The following is a 21,912-nucleotide window of genomic DNA, read 5'->3' on the forward strand; positions in this document are numbered from 1 at the left end:
CGGAGGGGCGGGGCCGACAAGGTGGGGTAAGGGGGGGTACACAAAACCAGGGGCAGGAGGAGTTAATTAGACGCCAGCCGAGGAGGGCGAGGGGCCACAATAGGGCTGAGGGGCTGCCAGGGACGGCCCCTTCACTTCCGAGGATTAATGGGGGGGGGGAGCTCAGCCCTGGGGGAGGAGAGCTGGAAGCTTCACAAGGTGGCACTGCCCCCTCTTGCCCTGCTGGGTACCTATGTGACAAGAGGCTGGAGGCAGGAGACTGGCCACCTGGGCAGGTGCCCTCAGTATCCCACAGAATGACTCTTCCTTACATGGCACCTACATAGGGAAAATGATGGGGCAGAGAGGGGAGGAAGCACCTCCTCATTTGTCAGGGAAGTAGAGGAGACAAGCATGTAATTTAGGAGCCCTGTTCTCAGCCCCTCTTACCCAGTACCCACAAAACCTACTCTGAAGCAGATTCCAGAGCCTGAAGCTTTACCTTCCCCAAGGAGGCTGCCAGGTTAAAGCCAGAACCTTCTGGCCTGTATGGCTGGAATTGATGTGAACACATAGGACTAGGGGTGGTTGCAAGTGTGCACAGGAGATTTTGCCTGCAGGTATGCCTGTGCACCGGGCTTGGTGTTGGCATGTCCTCAGTAAATGCCTGTTGAATGAATGAATGAATGAATGACCTTTTGATGAGAGTAACTGATTTGAAAAAAGAGAAGTGGTACTTGGCTGCACCCTGACACAGAGTGGGTGACTTTGGGCCCTTCCATACCGAACTTTCAGCCATGGCCAGGGAACTCCATTTCTGAGGAGATGAGCAAGTGTCTAGGGAAAATGGAGCAGCAGTGGTTCCTTCACCTGGAAAAGACAAAAAAAAAAAAAAAAAAGGCAGTAGGCTGTTGGAAGCCCCACTTCCTCCTGGGCCTCAGGGAACAGGGCAGCCCTGGCTCCTCCTTAGAGCCACCCCACCCTACCCCCTCCCAGGGGATGACAAGGGAGAGTTGGCGGCAGTTCCCTGGGCATATTTATAACCTGCTGCTCCTCACCAGCGTCTGCTTTTAGCCCAGACGGGGGAGGGGGCAGGAGGGTGGTCTGTCTCATGCTGGGCGCCCCAGCTGGGTGTGGAAAGAGTGAGTAAGGGTGAGTGGTGGGCAGCTCTGCATGGATATTCCTGCTCACACCACAGCCAAACAGCTTATTTTCTCCTCATTTTGTTATTTTTCTCTCTCTGTCCTGGAGAGGAAGACTGAGCCAGCCTGGGACAGGGGGTGGGGGGAGTGGACTGGACCCTAGGGTATTTGCAGCCCCACTGACAGGGTTTTTCCAGGGTGCGTGTGGCAGGGTGTGTGCGGGTGCCAGTTTGCTGACCCCCCAGGGACTACGCAAGACTGCTGTCTCAGTCCTCTCAGCTTTTCCACTCCCCTGAGGATATTTCAGGACTAGTACCTCCCTCATTTTCTGAGGCCAACCTTGTATCCAGGGTCCCTGCCAGCCTCAGATCCCCTTGGGTATGTGGCACCTGAAGATCAGAGGTGGGTGGGAGCCAGAGCATCAGGCACATTCCTGCTGACATTATCCTGTGGCCACTACCCTGAACCACTCAGCCCTGAGACCTTTATGAGACTCTTTCTAGGCACAGCTGTTCTTTCCCCCAGGATCTACCCACTCTAGCCCCAAGTGAGAACAGCACAGATGATCATAATAACAAAGTAATTAGTTCCTGTGCCATGCTTTTCGGATCCTGCACTCCTTTTACTTGTCTCCTACCCCATGCTAGGGATAGAACCCAGGACCTCCAGCATATTCGCCACTCTACCACTAAACTATACCCCAGCCCTTTTAAGAGCCTTTTTTCCCCCTTTTATTAGCGCATGCCCTGTTAGGGCCCAGCCCTGTTTTGTACTTCCCAGAATATTCTGCACTTTCCAGCCTCAGGAAGAGAAGGATCTCCAAGCTGAGGGCTTATGTATGGGAGTCTGTCTTTAAGCTTAGTACCTTAGTAAAGTCTTCAGGTACATGCAGAAGACTTTACACTTCATTGAACCTTCATTGTACTCCCTCCCACCCTTTAAACTGACAGTATCTGTTTATGTGTTTGATTCTCTGGCTGGACTGTAAACTTCTCCTAGCAGGAAATATGGCTTGTACAACACCATATTGCCAGCATTTGGTGTATACCCAGTACAGAAGAGGTGTCAGTAAGCTTCAAATGACTGAAGCCTTCATGTACATGATCTCATCTGAACCTCATATCCTCCCTGAAGAATAAGTAACAATAATCTTTCTTTCCTGTTTAATGATCAAGGCAAAAGAGGTTGAGAAAGCAAAAGATATTTACTGGAAACCCAAGGTCTTTCAGGTGTCTCCTACTCAGAATCAATAAGGGTTTTATTCTTCCCACTAGGCTGCCCATCAGAACTGAAATGGTGCTGCCTTAACCAAAGAAGAGAAAGGGAAAGGGATGTCCTTGCAGGGTTGAGCAGATCCTGGATCCACTTCCCTACCCCCACACACATCCCAAAGGCCAACAAGGGTCAGAGTTCATACACCCAGGGAGAGGTGGGAGGCAGTGACAACAGCAAAGGAGTCCTGGGGAGAGGGGGAAATTCTCTTGTTGGCTGGGACCAGTTGTTGCCCTTGGGGGGGGGGGTGGTTCTTAGCTCCTGCTGCCCTTCTGGTCCTTCCCTGGAGGGGAGGGGTTAAGATTAGAGACAGACATTAGAGTTTAGGAAGGGGCTAGTGTTTGTCTGAAGTTAGGGTTCAGGCTAGGCTTCAGCCTAGACCTGGGGACAGGGAGAGGATTAGAGTTAACATAGGTTTAGAACTATGGGCAGGATTAGCATTCCTGCTGACTCCAGTGAATGTGCACACAGAGGTAGCCTCTAGGAATTGTTAGTAACAGAATCCTCATTCTGACTCTGTGGGAATGGCCAGTTTAATGATTTGGTTATGGATCACACTTTGTCTCCTTTTGGTTTAGGGTGGTTTAAGCCTAGTCCACATTTGAATTCTAAACTTCCTGCTCCTTTCTTCTCTCCCATCATCATTCTGAGCTTCCTCAGCATGGAGATCCTTCTCTGAGGAAAAGAGTCAATAACCTGTTACCTGGATGCTCCTGCGTCCAAGGTATAACTGGGATTCTAAGAAGATATTTCCCTGTCTTGCAGAAGAAAGGGGTGCTTCACCACTGCCCTATACCTGGGTCCTAGTAGGAGACAGGATTCAGGGAACAAGAGATCTATATCAAGGGCAATAGCATCCTTTCTGCTTGGATTTCTCTTTCTACTCTTCAGAACATGGCCACAGTTATCACTCAGTTGTCTTCTAGGAGGAAAAGCAGGCTCAGAGTATGTTTAATCCCCATTCATCAAATGAATGCACTTGCCTATATCACATAGAAAGTTGCTTTTAGAATAGGAAGATGAGGGGCTGGGGTTGTGGCTCAGCAGTAGAGTGCGTGGGACCCTGGGTTCAATCCTCAGCACCACGTAAAAAATAATTGGGGCTGGGGAGGTGGCTCAAGTGGTGGCGCGTTGGCCTGGCATGCGTATGGCCGCCCGGGGTTGGATCCTCAGCACCACATAACAGACAAAGATGTTGTGTCCACTGAAAAACTAAAAAATCAATATTAAAAAATTCTCTCTCTCTCTTTAAAAAATAATAATTGAGTGAAACAAAGGTTTTGTGTCCAACTATAAAATAAATATTTTTTTAAAAAAAGAATAGGAAGATGAACCCTGCAGGATGTTTAAGCTTCTGACCAGTTTCTTCTGGAGACCAGGGTCCCATCTGGTCTCATTAGGTCATCCAAGGCTCAGAATTTCAGGATCTTCTTGCAGGTCCAGGAAACCAGTTCCCCAACAATATACCCTATTTGTTTAAGAGAAGTAAGCACCCAAATCTGGGAGTAGTAAGAGGAAGGTAAGTGGATACCACAAACCATGTTGTGTTCTGGATTCAAGGAAACACTACCAAGTCATTGATAAAAATAGAGATTTTATTCTGCAGAGGAAGATATTACATTAGTGGGGGCGAGGAGCCACTAATAGCTACAGTGGAAGGAAATACTGATTCCGGTAGGCAAAGGCATCTTTGAGAAACAGGAGAGGAGAGAAGGTTGGAGGGCAAAAGGAGAGAAGAATGGAGAGGGACTGGGTTAGAGTGAAGGTGGTCTCTGCAAACCAGGCTGGAACCCAGCACAATAAATAATTTTATTTACAACAACCAAACTCGTGGCTTTGTGTCCACGTTTCAGTGCAAATTATTTACACACTGATGAGGAGGCAGGACAGGAAAGGGTGGGAGGTGGTTGAGGGAGGCATGGCTCACAGCTGTTCAATGGCTCCAACAGAGAGGCTGGAAGAAAGGGGGATTTTTTGCTGCGTCCCCCACCTCCTCTTCCACATCACCACAGCTGCCCTTTCACCCTGGAACTTCTCGGCTTCGCTTGAAGCAGGGAGGAGAATGGCCCTGATGCCCAGGTGTGTGTTCAGGGTCTGCGCCCATCGCTGGAGAGTGGTAAGGCGCCTGTAGGGACCAGGAGAATAGGGAGGACAAAGGGGAAATGAAAGAGGCAGAGAGGACGCTGGTGTAGTGTGGCACAGTCAGGGCAGCGTCAGGAGCTGACCCCGGGTAGGGGAGGGGACGAATCCTTCTCTCACCTCCAGGCCAAGCAAGGGGGCAGTGCAACAAGGGGTCTCCCGCGGAGAGGGAGGTAGGTAGGTTGGGGCAGGTCCATCAGGATGGCAAGAGGGTTCATGCCGCCCCACGCAAGTGGTTTGAGGAGTCCCCAGAGAGGAGGAGATGGGAGAGATGGGACACGTATGAACCGCGGGGAATGTGGCTGAAGATTTTGGAGCGGGCCAATATCAATCAGGGTCTTGAATGCCAGCGAATCTGTCGCGGGAAGTCTGGAGGACAGCGTTCCCGGGCAAGTCTGCGCAGCGCCTCACAGACACTCGTGCAGTACGCGCGTGTGAGTGCAGTTGCGGCAGCTGACGTGGCAGCACCAGTGGAAGGTGCAGTTGCAGCGCTCGGTGACGCGCTGCGTGCGTGTGCGGTGGCCCCGGCCACAGCAGAGCAGCTCGCAACCATCCAGCGCCGGTGATGAACTGTTGCAGGAGCGCCCTGCAGTGCCTGCTGTACCAAGGCGTCCACTGTATGTGCAGAAGTTGGGTGATTTCTCGAAGTAGACGAGGTCATGAGGGGAAGGAGGCTTGTGCGCAGGGTCTTCGGGCTCTAGGCGCAGCAGCTCCGCCCGTGAAGCGCGGTTGCTACCGCGGTTGCCGTAGAGTACGCGCGATGCGCCGTCGAAGCGGTCACGCAGCACGTCGCCCACCGCACGCAGCGTGGGTAGCCGCATCCAGCAGGTGCGCACCGTGCATGAACCAGACATCCCATGGCACTTGCACTCCTGACGCATCTCAGAGAACACTGTCTGGGGTGGGGAGCGGGGTGGGGGGGAAGAAGGAAAAAAGATGTCCCAAGGCATTGTCAGTCAGAGCCCTTATTCCAGATACCGCCCCCTCCTGGACGCGGACGGGACCTCAGCAAAGTCCTAGCGGAACCCAGGAGAAGGCGCGAAATGTCCCTGTCCCTCTGAGATTTGGACACTTGGCCAAACTCAGCTGCACACCAGCGAGTCACTCTCGGCCTCTCTACCCTGTTTTTTTTTGTAATCTCTGCAAAGGAGGGGCCATAGGCAATCCATTCTATGTGTTGTATAACTTGTATCTTCTTCCGTTCTATCTGCTCTCAACCCAGAAATTCCTTTGCTTCAGCCACTATCTCTTTTTTGGCTTTTTTCCAAATCTCCTGCTTCCCTCAGGACGCCCACCCCTGGAGTCCTCATCTTACTACCGACTCTTACTTTCTGAGCCCGAGGTTAGCCTGGTCACTCAGCTTCGGGTGCTGAGCCTCTCAGGTCTACTCACCGTGCGGCCCGCCTCGTTGTTATGAAGGTTCATGAGGAAGCGCAGGTCCCGCCCCTTCTCCCCAGAGTCCACGAACTCCCGACCGAAGAGGCGGCCGAAATCAATGTTGTCACTGCAGCCCCCCCAGTGCCAATCGGGGCCTCCAGGACCGCGCCGCCGATAGTCGCATGTGCAAGACTCGATAGAGCCTTCTGAGCAGGAGCGCGCCACCGAATGGGTGACCCCGGCAGAGGTGATGGCGAAGATAAACGCTGTTTCCCTACAGCCTAGGGGTGAAGAGACTAAGAATCAAGAGAAGGCGCTTGTGGTCCGGCCAGCGCCCTCCTTGGAGGGCTTGGAACCTTGGAGTCCCACGCCCGGATTCCACCCTTGGAGTCCTGAGGGCTAGACTAGCGGTAGTGTTGGAAACCTTATTTCTAGGTCTCACAGAGAAAACAGGTGCGTGGGCACGAACCCACCAACACACTGGTAGTCACGCTTTACGGAGACTTTTCAGAACACTTTTTGGCTTTAGAGAGGAAGTGAGGCAGCACCAGAGAGAAAAACAAGAGAGGAACGGAAGAACTTTGCATTGTCAAGACTTCTACGCAGCCCAAACAATCTACGCAGCTTTTGGCGTAGCAAACTTTGCTAAGCATGAAGCAAGACACACGCGGGCAGACAGCAGCTTCCCAGGAACTTCGATAGATTGAGGAAAGCGACCGTCATCCAGCGTGCACAACCTGGAATTCATTTTCTTTTGGTCAGTGGCTCAGAAAAGTTAAGCTTGGTACCGAAAATATACAGCTGGAAAGCGCCTGGTAGAGTCTGGCCTGGAACTGGCGCTCGGCAAGAAGCAGTTAGGTGGGTTGATTGTGTGACCCTGCAGTGCCTGGGACATCTTTCCTGCGTTCACCGGCCTATGCCCTGGGGGTGACCCTGCATTTCCCCTGGTCCCGGAAGCGTCGACTTCCTGGGTACTCACCTCGGTTGACGATCTTGCCGAAGAGGTGGGGCCCCGGAGCAGTGGGGCAGTTCCAGCGGCGGTTCCGGAACTGCCACTTGCACTCCCGGACTGCGCTCTGCAGCCCACCGCTCACGCTGTGCAGGATCCCCGGGTTCTGGCGGATCAACCGCCGCTGCTTGCGGCTCAGCAGTTGCAGACTGGGCTCCAGCACCAGCTGCAGACTCTTGGAGTCGGTTAGCAGGTTCGTAGAGGAGGCTATGTTCACGATACCCCTGGTGGGACGCACAATGGGAGCTCAGACTGGGGAAGGGGACCTGCACTCTAATCATAAAGAAGAGTTTCTAACCTCACTCCTCAGAACTAGGAGTTTCTGAACATACCAATACATAGGAGCATGCACCTGACCTTTGGGAATACATACCAGGAGAGTTCGGGGGAGATCAATTATAAGGTAATGTCTTTGTGCTCCCAGACTTACTAGTATGAAAGAACTGGGTATCCAGACTTTTGGGTGTCTAGTAGTCCTAGGGGATTCTCAGAGTCCTGGGTCCAGGGACTGCACAGAAGAGTCATGGGGAACATGGAGACTGCAAGAGTACCTGGGCTTTCCCAGCCTCCTTCTGATCAGTACCAGGAAGAAATCCTGACCTGCAGTTCTTGCCTAGGAGTGAGATGCCCAGGAGTCCCACCCTTTTCGGGTCTCCTTTCTAAGTGAACACCTAGTCCTTCACTTCTGATCTTTGGAAATCTGTGGCGCAACCACGAGTATGAGGTTAAGACTGGGGCTCAAAAGGGAATGACAATCCTAGATGGGAGTGGGCTCCCCGACTGGGTTATGGTGGGCCTCTGCCGGCAGATCATTGATCCCACTTCATCAGAAATGGAATCTCTGGGGCTGATGATACAGGTCAATGGTAGACCCATTGCTGAAGCATGCCCGAGGCCCTGATCCCTAAAACCAAAAAAAAAAAAAAAAAGGAAAGGAAATGGAATGGAATTTCTGGTGTAGCTCTGGGCTAGAGCAACCTTTGGTGTGGCAGAAGGAAGTCAGAGATGGGGCAATGTCTGTGGACTGACGGGTCCCAGAGCATAGGAGCTGGATAGGGTTGGCCCCTGGCTCTGTCCCCCAGAACAAGAGGCCACCACCCGACACCAGCTCACTTACCACCATCGGCCACTGCTGTTGGCGGCCAGGGCAGCGGGCAGAGCGGCCAGCACCAGTAGCAGAGTAGCAGAAACCCAGCTGGGCAGCAGCGCCCAGCGCCCCATGGCCTGCCTGGCCTGGCCGCTTCTGTGCTGCAGTTGCGGCGGCTTTGGCTGCTGCCCGCGACGGTGGGACCGGACGCGGCGGTGGCGGCGGTGGCGAGAGTTTGCAGTCTGGCTTTAACAACCCCGGAGGCGGTCGGCGGGCAGCATGGCTTGTGGTCCCGGCTGGTGGGCTGAGGCGGCCACGGAGGGCGGCACCGCCTCTTATACTTGCGGCGCTGGCTGGAGTGACGAGAGAAGGCTGCCCAGCCAGGCTGCACTGTGGCACCAGGGCGCACCAGTCAGGGGCGCAGACAATGGGCAGCGAGCGGGGCCGTGGCTCCCTCCCGTCTGAGCAAAGAACTGACGGGATGACCGTCGGGGCTTACCCCCCCCCCGCCCCCTGCCCGGTGGCCCCCGCCTCCAGGCTTGCACTGGCCGCCGACCCCTCCCCTTGGGACGCCCTCCCACGCGCGCGCCTGCCTCACTACTCTTCGCGTCGGGAGCCCGTCGGGGACCAGCATCCGCCAGGGGGCGCGGGGACAATGTGCTTGGGGAGAATCCCCCAGGAGCTCAGACCGCCTCTCCAAGCGCGATGGGGCTGTCCCCTCGACGTCACCCTGGCCCCACTGGTGTCCCTTCTCTCCCCCATCCTGAGTGGCGGAAGGAAGGAAACCTGTGGTTCTGGCCAGAGACTAGGGAGATGCTTTCCCACCCAGGAACCCCCAACGGCTGGACAGAGAAGGAAAAGGGGGAGACAGGGACGTGGGTGGAGCTGTGGTCAGGGAAATCCCGAGGTTAGGATAGGGGTGGGCTGACCAAACAGAGCCTGGCGGTGGAGAGAAACCTGAAGCAGCAGCAGGTTGCACATGTGAGCCAGAGGAAAGCACAAGTGGCTGTGTGTGTGTGCAAGTGAAAATGTACACTGTGTTCTGAAGGTGCATGCTCCTGTGTATTGATATGTTCAGAAACTCCTAGTTCTGAGGAGTGAGGTTAGGAACTCTTTCCAAAGAATTTTGGACTCAAGTCAGAAGAGATCATCAAGTTTTTTTTTTTTTTTACAGTTGCTGCCTGGGGCAGTGTGTCAGGAAGGAGGTGGCAGCTATGATAGGAGAAACCCAGAAGCTTGACTAAGGGATGCAGAGTGTCTGGTACTGTTGGAAGGTGGGTGGATGAGTGTGTGCATGGGAAGATTACATATTGTGGATGTGTCACAGTCACCCTGTGTATCGTGTGTCATCCTACAGTGTGTCACCTTGTGGTATGTGTCAACCTGTGCATATCACTGGGGGAGAGAGCTGAACCTACAATGAAGTGGGTATGAAGATGAACCAGGCCTGAATGACTGAGTCTTTGATGACTAGGATTAGAAAGCGTGGGCAGTGGAGCCAGCCATGGAGGCTGCACATGCCAGTAATCCCAGCTGCTGGTGAGGCTGAGGCAAGAGGATTATATATTTGAGGTCAGCCTGGGCAACTTAGTGAGACCCCCTTTCTCAAAATAAAAAATAAAAAGGGCTGGGGGTGTAGTTCGTGGAATGTTATTGAATTAAACCCCCAGTACTCAGAAAAAAGTAACAGAAAAAGAAAAAGATAGGGTGGGCAATAGAGTAAGTGTAAGGTAAGGGAGGACTAGGAAGAAAAAGGCTGCTGACTGAACTGAACCTAGATTAGGAAATTTGGCCTCTATGTGTTTGCTTCTCTCTGGATTTTGCTACCAAGTTACTATCTTCTCCTAAAATTCTGGTTCTTTCTGCTCTCACCACACAGTGGTGCTTTGAGTGCCCAAGATCATCTTAACAATAGTACACTTTTCTCTCCCAGGGACTTCAATTCAACTTCATGGCCATCATGGTTTTCTGTTGAAGAAGTGGTGCTGTTCCCTGTGTGGGGCATAGGGGGCACTGCCAGCTTGGTTATCATGCCTCAATGTCACTCAGAGATGGCTCCTGGAGGGAAAGAAAAATCTCTTCTTTTACCTCTCTCCTCTCTCCCATTTTACAGAGGACCAATAAGTGAGGCAGTTGTACAAGGTCACAACTAATAAGTGATCAGCAATACAGCCCAAACCATTTTGACTCAAAGCTTATGTTCTTTCTTGTTCCTCCATTTCCCAGGAGGATGGAGGAAAGAGGGGAAAGGCCCTAGGTCTGAGTCACATGGTATATGGTCTGCTTAAATTACTATTCTGATCAAATCATATTTTATCAATTGTCCCCTCTTTCTTTTTTAATTTTTTAAGTTGTAGATGGACACAATACCTTTATTTTATTTTATTTTAATGTGGTGCTGAGGATCAAACCCAGTGCCTCACACATGCTAGATGAGCACTCTACCACTGAGCCACAACCTCAGCCCCCATCTTTCTTTCTTACATCATCAATTTATCTCTCTTTTGGAACACATCTATCAACATGCAAACATGCTGTAATATCTTCTATCTGAAAAATTCAAATGCTTTGTTTGATCTACATTATTGTCCAAGATTGCCCCATTCCTCTTCTTTTACTACAAAACTTGAAATTTTAATTTTAATTCTAGCATCAATTTATTTTCTTTCTATTCAAATTACATCTTTGCAGTGCTAGGGATGAAACTCAGGGCCTCATGCATACTAGGCAAGTGCTCTAACCACTGAACCACACTGGTAGCCCCTTAGAAGTTCTCTTTTAAAAATTTATCTTCTTCTTTTTAGGTATTAGTGATTGAACCCAGGGCTATTAACCACTGAGATACATTCCCAGCACTTTTTTGTTTACTTTTGTTTGTTGAAACAGGATCTCACTAAATTGCCTGAGCTGGCCTTGAACTTGTGATCATCCTACCTCAGCCTCCAGAGGAGCTGGAATTACAGGTATGTGCTACTGCCCCCAGCTCCAATCATACCTTTCAACTCACTATACTTCTTTATCAAAACCATTAATGAAAATCTGTATTGCTCTATCCAATAACCAATTCTTAGTTCTTATCCTAGTTAGCCATCCTGGAACAGCAGACACTGCTCAACAACAACAACCACAACTACTACTACTACTACTAGTTCTTCTTCTTCTTCTTTTTTTTTTGTACCTGGGATTAAACCCACAGGTGCTTTACCACTCAACCACAACCCCAGCCCTTTTTATATTTTATTTAGAGACAGGGTCTCACTGAGTTGCTCAGGGTCTTGCTGAGTTGCTGAGGCTTGCTTTGAACTCGTGATCCTCCTGCCTCAGTTTCCTGGGCTGCTGAGATTACAGGTGTGTGCCACTGCACCCAGCCATTTCCTTCTTCCTTCCTCTCATTTGGTTTTGAAATACTATTCCTATCTCAATGGCATCTTCCCTTTCAGGCTCCTTACCTGGATGCTCCTTGTTTACTGAATTTCTAAACACTGGAGCATACCCAGGTTTAATTGACCTTCTTTTCTGTCTTCATGAATTCCCTTGGTAAACTTTCCAGTCTTATGCTTCCTAATTTATATCTCTAGTCCTGAAATATGAACTTGCACATCTAACACTTAAATAGCATCTCAAAATATACCTGTGCAAACTGAACTCTTGATTCCTCCATTGCCTTAACTTGCTCTTTCTTCAGTCATTTCCATCTCAGTAAATGGCAACTCCTTTGTTTCAGTTGCTCAACACAAAAATCTTGGAGTCATCCTTGACTCAACTGCTTTATACTCTGAGTTAAGCCATCAGCAAATTCTGTCCCTCAATCTTCAATAGGTAGACTCTTATCCAATCTCACTACTCTACTGCTACATGCTAATAGGAGCCACCATCAACTCTTGCTTTCATTCCTGTAATAGCCTCCTATTTGACTCCTTGCTTCTAAGCTTTTCCCCACAGTCTGTTCCTGTTCTCCATATAGCACAAGGGGCCATCCTTTCTAAAAAGGAAGTTAAATAAGTTCATTACACAGCTAGAAGTTTTCCAGTCATTCCTCATCTCACTTGAATCAAGCCAAAATCTTTACAGTGGTCTACAAGGCCTCAGGTGATTTAACCCTGTTCCTTCCTAGTACTCCATCTTTGTTGCCTACCATTGTCTCCCTTATGTATTCCTCCCCCTTAGCCATACTGACCTCTTTGCTGATTATTTGAAAATAACAAGAATGCTACTTTTTCAGGGTCTGTACACCTGTTTTTCTGTCTTCTGGAATGCCCTTCCTTAGATATCTCTATGCCTTTGTTCCTTCACTTCCTCGTCTGTCCCCTTATATAAAATAGAATCCCATCACCAATCTCCTTTACCCTGCCTTATTTTTCCCTCTGTATCATCTTTGACCACAGATAACATTGTGTGTGTGTGTGTGTGTGCACACATGCACTGGAGATTAAATCCAGAGCCTCAAGCATTCTAGACAAACACTATGTCACTGAGCCATATTCCCCACCCAACCACAGATATAAAAGCTTGAAATGAACCAGGCATGGAGGTGCACGCCTGTAATCCCTGTGGCTCAGGAGGTGGAGGCAGGAGGATCACGAGTTAAAAGCCAGTCTCAGCAATTTAGTGAGGCGCTAAGCAACTCAGTGAGACCCTGTCTCTAATAAAATGCAAAAATAGGGCTAGGGATGTGGCTCAGTGGTCTAGGGCCCCTGAGTTCAATCCCCAGTACACCCTCCTCCCCCCAAAAAAGCTTGAAATGGAAAATCAGGAGAAAACCACCCTCCTGGAATAAGCATGGGGAGAGATGTTGGAGGGAGAGGAGCCTTGTTTTGACCTTGGGATATGGGAAGGAAGAAGGGAATCAGGGAGTTTTGTGGACAGAGGAGTCTACTTCCTTTGAAGCAACTGCCTCTTAGGCTGGAAAGGCACAGCCCATCCATCAGCCCCCTGTAGAAAAGGGAGCAAAATTCTCTCTAGGGTAATCCTGAAGATTTGTTGGGGCCAACTGCCAAATGTTGGGGGGCTTCCCCAGAGACCACCAGAATCTGGCTGTGGATACTTTGGTGCCTCCAGGTGGTAGCCTGTGGTGCTGCAGCAGAATGTGTGTGAGGTGGAGGGTAGGCAGCACAGCTGAGCTCACCACCAAGAGAGCGCATCCATTCCTCCCGGGCCTATAATTTGGGTTCCCCCGGCCTGGCCGCCCCTATCAGCGGCTTAGCAACAGATGAGTCACCCAAGACCCCGGGCCAAGGCAAACATGAGGGGAGGAGGAGGAGGAGGTTCCCGAGGCTGTGACTGGGTTTAGCCACCGCCTCAGTTACTTGATTCCCCCAATCTCCAGGGGCCCCCACTTTTTTCTTTGACCCCCGCCCTCCAGGGCCCCAGTGTTCTTCCCACATTGTTCTGTTACGCCCTCCATCCTCATGAATGGAAGAGCAGCCCTTTATTCTTCTCATTGAGAGGAATGGGGACCAGCTTGCTCCCACTCCCTTGCTGCAGTGATGACAGCCCCCCATTCGCCCCCTCCTGTCATAGCCCCAACCCTAGTCAAGGTCTCTCTGGTTCCTGCCCCTCCCCTTTCCTGGAGCTGGCCGCGTGCTTCGGGTATTAGGCAATGGGTGTGCACCCGCAGCCCTCTCCAGGCCCCGCCTGTCCCACCGCCCTTTAGCTGCCTGCGGGTCAGTGCTCAGGCCAGCCGGTCGGGCTGAGGGCACTGTGGGCCAGCTCAGGCCACCCAGTCAGCCTGCTTGTGGCCTCCTATCCCAGAGCTAGGCTTCAGTGAGGAGAGGGAGCAGGCATATGCATCCTTGGATTTGAAACATCCACCTTGGACAGCCACCCAATCACTGAGATGTTGAAACTTATGGCAATAGTTCTGACCCCGGTCCCATCTTGTCACCTGCCTGGAGTCTGAGGATAGAATCAAAGGCAAAAACAAAAACAAACTAAAACTGGACAAAATCCAAAACTTGAGGGAGACCAGAGACTCATGAAGAAATACAAATGTGTATGAGGTCCCCATGGAGAAAAGGGGCATAGGAAACTTCATTACCTCCTTTTCCAGGGACCTGGGTGGAATCCCAGGCTGACATGAGGAAAAAGGATGAGGACACTGGTAGGAATCACTGAATCCAGGTGTAAGGATGAAAGCTACAAGACAGGGCTTTCAGATTCTGGTGACCTCAATAGTCACACGTGTTTGGGTCGCATCCTATAAATAGGAAGGCTGTTCAGGAGTTCTTGGCCTTCTTCTTCCCACCCCAGAGATGGGGAATAAAAGAAAAGCAACCATTTGTGGTCCATGCTGTCCAATGTCAGGAACTATGGCACTTACTTCCCTAGACTGTTCAGTATGTGCCCAGTAAACATCCCAGTAGATTTAAGTTCCTGATTTCTCTCAGACTGCTATGCCCCTTAGCCAGGAGTGCCCCCTTCAGCACAAGGCAGGACCTGCCACAGCACAGACTCCAGGCTGGCTGCCCAGCAGAGCTGTTGCCACCACCAAGGAAGAGGTGATTGTGGCTGTGGGTATCATCTCCGTCCTTCTGCTTACTTGGTTGGGGGGCTGGTCTCTGAGTCAATGCGCTTGAGTGCACAGGGCCAGCAGTGCCTTAGGCTGTGGTCTGGCAGGGGCTGGGGGCGGTTGGGAAGCCTGGGGCCCCTCTCTGGCAAAAATAGTCCGCAGTGGTTAGAGCTACTAGGGTGAGTCAGGCGGGAGTGCAGCGGCGCCTAACCCCTTCGCTGCCGCTGGAGCTACCTAAGGCATTTTGTCTTGCTTGTGCACCCCAAGACCAGATTACTTCCCGGCTCTCCCTGAGCTAGGCTCAATTTGGGATTCTGAAGCACTCCTCAGCCCATGTGAAGCAAGTCTAGGAGCCTGGAGCAGGAATACAGTCCTCCCAAGTGCAAAGCCAGGAATCCACCAATGATAGGAGACCTCTTTGGGCAGTATGCCTACGGAGGAAGACAAGCATAGGCGCGAGATACAGATCTTTGGGGCTACCTGAACCTTTTGACTAGAGTCAAATTCTCCCAGGGGGTTGGGGTAGGGTTGGGAGGTGGGCAGGAGCCAAGCCACTTGGTCTCATTGGCTTTTTCTGCAGGTACTGAGTGCCCTGCTGTGTGCTCACCTTGTGGGTTCTATAAGTGACTGTCAAACGCCTGAAGGAGAAGATAATCCAGCTCCCTCCTCCCCTTGTCAAAGAGCTGTCCACCCATCCCACTGTCGGTGGGAGAAACTGAGGCAAAGAGCAATGAAAGATTTGGTCACTTGGGCTGGGTCCTGGCTCCCTAATCTGGGCCAGGCATCCTCCCTATACGTCCTTAGTGACCCCAGAGCAGGTGAAAGAAACTCCGGCCACCTCCTCTTTCAGGAGGACCAAGCGTGAACCCAGGCGTCGGGGGAGAGGGTGTGTGTGCGCGCGCGCTGGGAAGAGGGGGAGCGGCTGCGTTCCCCTAGTCAAAGGGGGGTGGGGTGGGGATGCCCGGGGCTCGGGGAGGGGCCATAGCTTCGTCAGCCCTAGCAGAGCCACCCGTCAGTTCGGCTCGAGCAGAGCCAGAGCCCCCAGTGCTTTGCTCGCCCGCTCGTTCGCTAGCCCTTTCTATCACTCCCTCTTTCCCTCCCTCCCTTCCTCCCGGCGGCCGCGGCGGCGCTGGGGAAGCGGCGAAGAGGAGTGGCCCGGCTCTGGAAGAATGCAGCTCTGCCGAAGGGGCAGAACCCGTCGCAGTCACCCCACGGTTTAAGCAGTCCGAGCGGAGCCCAGGCGACCCAACCGTGTGGGTCACGGACTCTGCACCCGAACCGCTGGAGGTAATCGGACATGGGAAAGCAGGAAGGGCAACGAGGCGCGCACCCAGGACCAGACAGGCACACGGGTAGTCAGACAGACACATCCACCCATAAGAGCACAGACACGCAGAGAGCCAAAGATGTTGCCAGAGATAAAGACAGAGAATAAAGGAGTGCTTCCAGATTTAGAGGGCAATGAACACCAAGGCAAAGGGGTGGGGACCGAGGCTGGGACCTGTGGGGACCAGACGGTCGCAGGCTGAGGAGGGGAGCATTTACTTAGGAAAGGGTGGACAGAGAAGAGGACCCAGCTTGCCACACCATCCCTTGCTGGGGAGCACCAAGTTTCCCTCCTCTTTTGCTGCACCTGGAGCCTCTCCTGTTTCTCTGTAGTGCAGGGAGGGGGTAGAGCTGGGTGGAGAGCCCAGTCTTCGACCTTTCTGAAGGAGCTTGCCTGCCATTGATGGCACCTGGAGGCAACGCCCCCCTCCCGCCCCCAGGTGGTGGGGAACCCCCTCCTGATCCCACCCCCTTAGCCCTATAAGGGTGTGGAAGCCAGTCTTGGGGCCCTTGAGGAGGGAGCAGAGGGAGCAGTGGGTGAGGTCCTGGAGCAAGTGTTTGCAAGTCTGTATTTGCATGTGAGTGTGTCTGTGTGCCGGGCATTGTGTCTAACTGGACTGGGCTCCAGGGGCCTTCGGGTGAGTCCTTAGTTGGGTGACCTGGACTCTTTCTCTTCCAGCACTCCAAGACTCAGGGACTCTGGAAATCAAGGGGGTGATTCTAATTGCTTGGTTTGGAGAGGGGTGAAAAGGGTCAGTGAGGTTGGCACCGGTGGCTTAGGAGACCTAAGTAGGGCATCCTTCGGTTCCCTGGGGAGCAACCATATTTCAGAGCTAGCATTAAATCTCCCTGTCCCGCAGGCGCTGATCATCTGCGCACCGGAGCCTCCGGGCTTCGACATGCTGGAGGAGCCCCGGCAGCGGCCTCCGCCCTCGGGCTTCGCGGGTCTTCTATTCCTGGCCTTGTGCAGTAGGTGAGCAGATCCCCCTGTCTTCCAGACTACGAGAGAAGCACTGACCTGGCGTGGGGAGATTGGGAGGGAGGTGTGCGGCCTGATCCACAGATCCCAGACGCCTTTTCTGTTCCCAGGGCTCTAAGCAATGAGATTCTGGGCCTGAAACTGCCGGGCGAGCCGTCGCTGACGGCCAACACCGTGTGCTTGACGCTGTCGGGTCTGAGCAAGCGGCAGCTAGGCCTGTGCCTGCGCAGCCCCGACGTGACGGCGTCCGCCCTTCAAGGTCTGCATATCGCTGTCCACGAGTGTCAGTACCAGCTGCGCGACCAGCGCTGGAACTGCTCGGCGCTCGAGGGCGGCGGCCGCCTGCCGCACCACAGCGCCATCCTGAAGCGTGGTGAGCCTGGCGGGCGGGACCGTGCAGCAGCCGAAGCTAGGGGGTGGGGGGCAGGCTGAGGCGAGCGGAGGCGGGAAGAGACCGGTTCATGGCTTCGGGAGGGGCCTCTTCGGGAATTCCCCCCGCCCCAGCGCTGAGCCGGGTCTGGCCACCCGTCCGTCCGTCCGTGGCTTTGCAGTCCCGATTTCCACCTGTGCGCTGCTGGCAAGGCAGCTGGGTCCCTGCTTCCCTACCCCAGGGCCCCCTCTTTCCTGCCTCTGCCCAGCTCAATCTGGATTGCACCTGTGAACAAGAGATGCCCCCAGCCCTGGAAGCCTCAAATTTCCCCTGTTCCCTCCCCTATTTTTCTCTCCCCCTCCCTCTCTACCGGGACAAGCCCAGGCCAGTGTCCCCAGCGGGGGTGGGGTGACGCCCCCAACCGTTTAAGGGTTAAACCTGCTCCCCTAATTGCTGGGGTTCCCAGGAGCCAAAGCTGGGAACAAAGACCCTGATGGCTTTGAAGCTGGGGAGCAGCCCCCTCCTCTGTGCTGTGGGGAGCCCAGGTGTCACTCACCTGAGCAGGTGAGGAACGCTGGAGGGACAGAGAACAGGTCACTGCTGGCCAGGTCTGGAAGGGATGATCTGGGAGATTTTATTGTCAGTACCTATGCCTTGCTTAAGTTTACTCCCTGAGGAGTAAAGATCCATGGGGGCTCAGCCTGGGGTGGGTGTAGTGTTTTGGGGACTATGGGGTTAATAAGCAGCTGCCATCTGCAGGGGAATTCCCAAGACTTGTGCAAACAGCTTCACCCTTAGAGGGTTGGGATTGGGGGGATCAGGAGGCTGGCCTGGGAGCCCTGAATCCCAGTGTAAGAGAGACCTGGCCTCTAAGAGGGTGCTGGAGCCCCTGCCTAAAATGAAGTAAGGGACCCTTTCTTCACCTCAGGGCCTGGCTTAGGGGAAGGCTTTGACACCCAAATGGTGAGCACATCTATCTAAGCCTGGGAAAGGCTTGTCATCCTGAGCCTCCATGACCCCAAAAACATAACAAAGAGGCCAACCTTTTAAGAGGGCCTTAGGGAAAATCACCCCCTCCTCTCTCCTCCTCCCAGTGTTTTATAGAGTAATAGCAGGTTATGATAAACATAAAGGGCAGTCTTGAAGGGCAAATATATAACTAGAATCTGGGAAAGGGAAGGGTAACTCCATAGCTCCAGTGTTTTGGGGTTTTCTGTGGGGTAATGGAGGGTAGATTGATTAAAAGACTGATTTAAATAATTCTTCAGGGGAATACAAAAGAACCCTAAAATTCTCTGCTCCCACCCCACTCCAGCTCCTGCAGGGCTGGGGAATTCCTAAGGCTTTCAGATGTAGAACTCTATGAATACATTTTCTCATCTTCTCAGGGATTCCCTCTTAGTCATCGCCCAACCCCAAGGGTCTCTCCCTCTGGATTGGCTCTTTTATCTACACCTGAAAATCAGAGTGAGAATGGACCTCAGAGAGCATCTTGATCAATGAGTCTGCTTTTATAGATGAGGAAACAAGCTTTGTGCTATTTCCTTTCTTGTCCTGTTAAACTTTCTCCCAATCACTCAGCTAGAATATAGCAGGGTCAGGATTCAATTAGAAAATTTTGGAATTGGAGGATGGCTGTTTATTTCCTCCTGCCTCCCCATTCTCAGCTGCCTGTCAACCTTACCTCCACCATTATAATCCTTATCATCCCCAGGTTTCCGTGAGAGTGCTTTCTCCTTCTCCATGTTGGCTGCTGGAGTCATGCATGCTGTTGCCACTGCCTGCAGCCTGGGCAAGCTGGTGAGCTGTGGCTGTGGCTGGAAGGGCAGTGGTGAGCAGGATCGGCTGAGGGCCAAACTGCTGCAGTTGCAGGCACTGTCCCGGGGCAAGAGTTTTCCCCACTCCCTGCCCAGCCCTGTCCCAGGCTCAAGCCCCAGTTCTGGCCCCCAGGACACATGGGAATGGGGTGGCTGTAACCATGACATGGACTTTGGAGAGAAGTTCTCTCGGGATTTTTTGGATTCCAGGGAAGGTCCTCGGGACATCCAGGCACGGATGAGAATTCACAACAACAGGGTGGGACGCCAGGTATGTTTGTGGGCCTTATCCTGGTTTCCTTTGCTATTAAGGTCAGGCTAGAGTGTGAGAAGCCCAGAAGCCCAGCAGAGTAAGAGGATGAGGGGTGGTGGGTGATCTCCATTTGCCATCAGCAAGTCACCCAGCCTTGGATTTGCATCTGTACAAAGAATCTGATGATAACCATATCACAACATCTTTAAAGCTAAGCTAGCAAATAGGGTACCCCACACAGTGCCTAGTCCTTGGCTTGTTACACGGTGGCTGTTATTACAGCTGCCTTCCCTAAAGACCTGAGGGGCACTCTGGGCTACACTTTCCATTTTACCAATCTTACTCTGGACTGAGAGTCCAGAAAACTGGAGTTGAGTTCTGGTTCTGTTACCAGTTGGTGATCAAAGATGGGCAAATCCAACCAGGTGTGGTGGCACATCCCTGTAATCCCAGCTACTCAGGAAGCTTAGGCAGATGAATCACAAGTTTGAGGCCAGCCTGAGCAACTTAACAAGACACTGTCTCAAAATAAAATAAAAAGGGCTTTTGTAGGCTAGTGGTAGAGCACACCTGGATTCAATACCCATTATCATATTCTGCCCCCCCCACTCCCCCACTCCGCCATACCCACACAAAACAAATCACTTAGTGATTTAGTTCAATTATACGATGGCTTCAGTTCAATTATATGATGAGGGAATTGAGCTATTAGCTAACTTTAAAATGCCCTTTCTCTTCTGATATTCCATTTGTTCCTCCTTGTGTTCTCTGTTTCCTTCCCTTTCCTATGTCTACATGCTCTTTCCATTTGCTGCCTCCCCTTCACCTGTGCCCCTCTGATGCTCTAGGTGGTAACTGAAAACCTAAAGCGGAAATGTAAGTGCCATGGCACTTCAGGCAGCTGCCAGTTCAAGACATGCTGGAGAGCGGTCCCAGAGTTCCGGGCTGTGGGGGCAGCATTGAGGGAGCGATTGGGTCGAGCCATCTTCATTGATACCCACAACCGCAATTCTGGAGCCTTCCAACCCCGCCTGCGTCCTCGACGCCTCTCAGGAGAGCTGGTCTACTTTGAAAAATCTCCTGACTTCTGTGAGCGAGACCCCACAGTGGGCTCCCCAGGCACAAGGGGCCGAGCCTGCAACAAGACCAGCCATCTGTTGGATGGCTGTGGCAGTCTATGCTGTGGCCGAGGGCACAATGTGCTCCGGCAGACAAGAGTTGAGCGCTGCCATTGCCGTTTCCACTGGTGCTGCTATGTGCTGTGTGAGGAGTGCAAAGTCACAGAGTGGGTCAATGTATGTAAGTGAGGGTGAGCCTGACCCTGGCACTAGGTAAAGGTACTGTGTGAAAGGGCAGCTTTTCAGCCCTTTGCTCTGATTTCTGTTTAGGGTCAATCTTGACACCCTGGAAGTTCAAAGTATCTATCTGGAAATGGCTTTGGGAGTGGTGAGGTTTAGGTGAGGTCTGTGATGTGCGGCCTTTTCCCCATAGTTGCAGGGTGGTTGGGGGAAACTGTTACCCCTATTTTGCTCCTTAAACATCTGAATGGACTAAGTTGAAATGCACTGTCATGCTCCCCTCTTCTCAAATCCAGGGCCCCTTCTCAACTCCAGGCTTCTGTTGTTCATACTCCTTTGGGGGGGGGGATTCCTTAAGGTTTGGCTGTCCTCTCCCTTAAGGGATAGTCCAAGCATTGTGTGGAGCCATTAAGACCAGTTTCTAGAAAGGAATCACCACTCATGTTACCTTTCCCATAATTCTCTACCACAGCCTAGACTTTCTCTTGTGGGGTCAAGGGAGACAGTAGGAGTAGAGAAGTTTTTCTTGGGGAAGGAACAGAGTACTAGAGAGTACTCTCCCCCAAATCTCACAAAAACTATCCATGTAGACCCTTAGGGAAGTTGTTTCCTTCCATTCAGATGTTAAAGGGGACCTGCCAAAGGAAGGGTTTACCTAAGATTCTTGGAGCCTGTTTTTTCTTCTTTAGCAGGAGGAATGGGAATGGATAATTTATTGTACTGAGACTTGTTCTTGGTTCCAGTTTGAAACTAAAATAAATTAAGTTACTGAACTGGTGGATGTACATGGTGATATATTTAGCCAAAGTTGGGATCTTATCCCATAGTTTCTTTTCCAGGTGATTTCTCCTACCCTCCTATACTCAATGACTTTATATACACACATCCTATTGAGTTCTACAAAGGATTTGAAATCATCCTCAGTAACTTAGTTGGCATCCTTTTCTTTGTGAAACCAGGGGTAGGGTTTACTTCTAGGTGGCATTAGAGATCCAAATGTAGACCCTGTTTAGTATTTGTGTACCTCAACTTCAGATGTTATCTTGATCACTGCCTAAAACAAGTTTGGCATTTTTTTCCCTATAAAAGGCAAGATAGTATACATATTGGGCTATCTACATTGTAATCTTTGTCTCAATTATTCAACTCTGCTCTTATGGAGCAAAGAGTAGCCATAGATCATACATAAATGAATGGGCATGACTAAATTCAATAAAACTTAATTCACAAAATTGGGCTGCAGGACTGATTTGGTCCTCTGGCTGTAGTTTGATGACCTCTACCTGTATTATGAGTTTTTCTTTGGAGTTTTAAATTCTTAAAGGTATTTTAGCATTGAATGTGAACCCAAAAGAG

At 51.7% G+C, this 21,912-nt stretch overlaps 2 protein-coding genes across 14 annotated transcripts; one reads left to right on the forward strand and one right to left on the reverse strand.

Moving 5' to 3' along the window:
- Positions 1 to 3,967: 3,967 nt before the first annotated feature.
- Wnt1 (Wnt family member 1) lies at positions 3,968 to 8,421 on the reverse strand. Its single transcript, XM_027949943.3, has 4 exons — positions 8,036 to 8,421; positions 6,889 to 7,142; positions 5,925 to 6,190; positions 3,968 to 5,428 (listed from the first exon to the last, which is right to left on the reverse strand). Exons 1-4 carry the CDS (start codon positions 8,137 to 8,139, stop codon positions 4,940 to 4,942), a joined length of 1,113 nt encoding a protein of 370 aa, XP_027805744.1. The 5' UTR covers positions 8,140 to 8,421; the 3' UTR covers positions 3,968 to 4,939.
- Wnt10b (Wnt family member 10B) lies at positions 6,101 to 21,329 on the forward strand. 13 transcript variants are annotated; one of them, XM_071609917.1, is made up of 10 exons: positions 6,101 to 7,321; positions 9,180 to 9,279; positions 10,892 to 10,968; positions 14,409 to 15,800; positions 16,700 to 16,812; positions 16,929 to 17,191; positions 17,655 to 17,752; positions 18,903 to 18,988; positions 19,216 to 19,276; positions 20,107 to 21,329. In XM_071609917.1, the coding sequence occupies exons 4-10, from the start codon at positions 15,471 to 15,473 to the stop codon at positions 20,563 to 20,565; spliced, it is 1,410 nt and encodes a 469-aa protein (XP_071466018.1). In that variant the 5' UTR covers positions 6,101 to 7,321; positions 9,180 to 9,279; positions 10,892 to 10,968; positions 14,409 to 15,470; the 3' UTR covers positions 20,566 to 21,329. The 13 variants fall into 13 exon arrangements, with proteins under 13 accessions (XP_071466018.1, XP_071466014.1, XP_071466009.1 ...); XM_071609913.1 differs by lacking the exon at positions 17,655 to 17,752 and having other exon boundaries at positions 14,409 to 14,514; positions 15,094 to 15,800; positions 18,903 to 19,276; XM_071609908.1 differs by lacking the exon at positions 17,655 to 17,752 and having other exon boundaries at positions 6,101 to 7,111; positions 7,229 to 7,321; positions 18,903 to 19,276.
- Positions 21,330 to 21,912: the final 583 nt, after the last annotated feature.

Source organism: Marmota flaviventris, chromosome 3, assembly GCF_047511675.1.
Source record: "Marmota flaviventris isolate mMarFla1 chromosome 3, mMarFla1.hap1, whole genome shotgun sequence".
In the NCBI taxonomy this organism is placed as follows: Eukaryota; Metazoa; Chordata; class Mammalia; order Rodentia; family Sciuridae; genus Marmota; species Marmota flaviventris.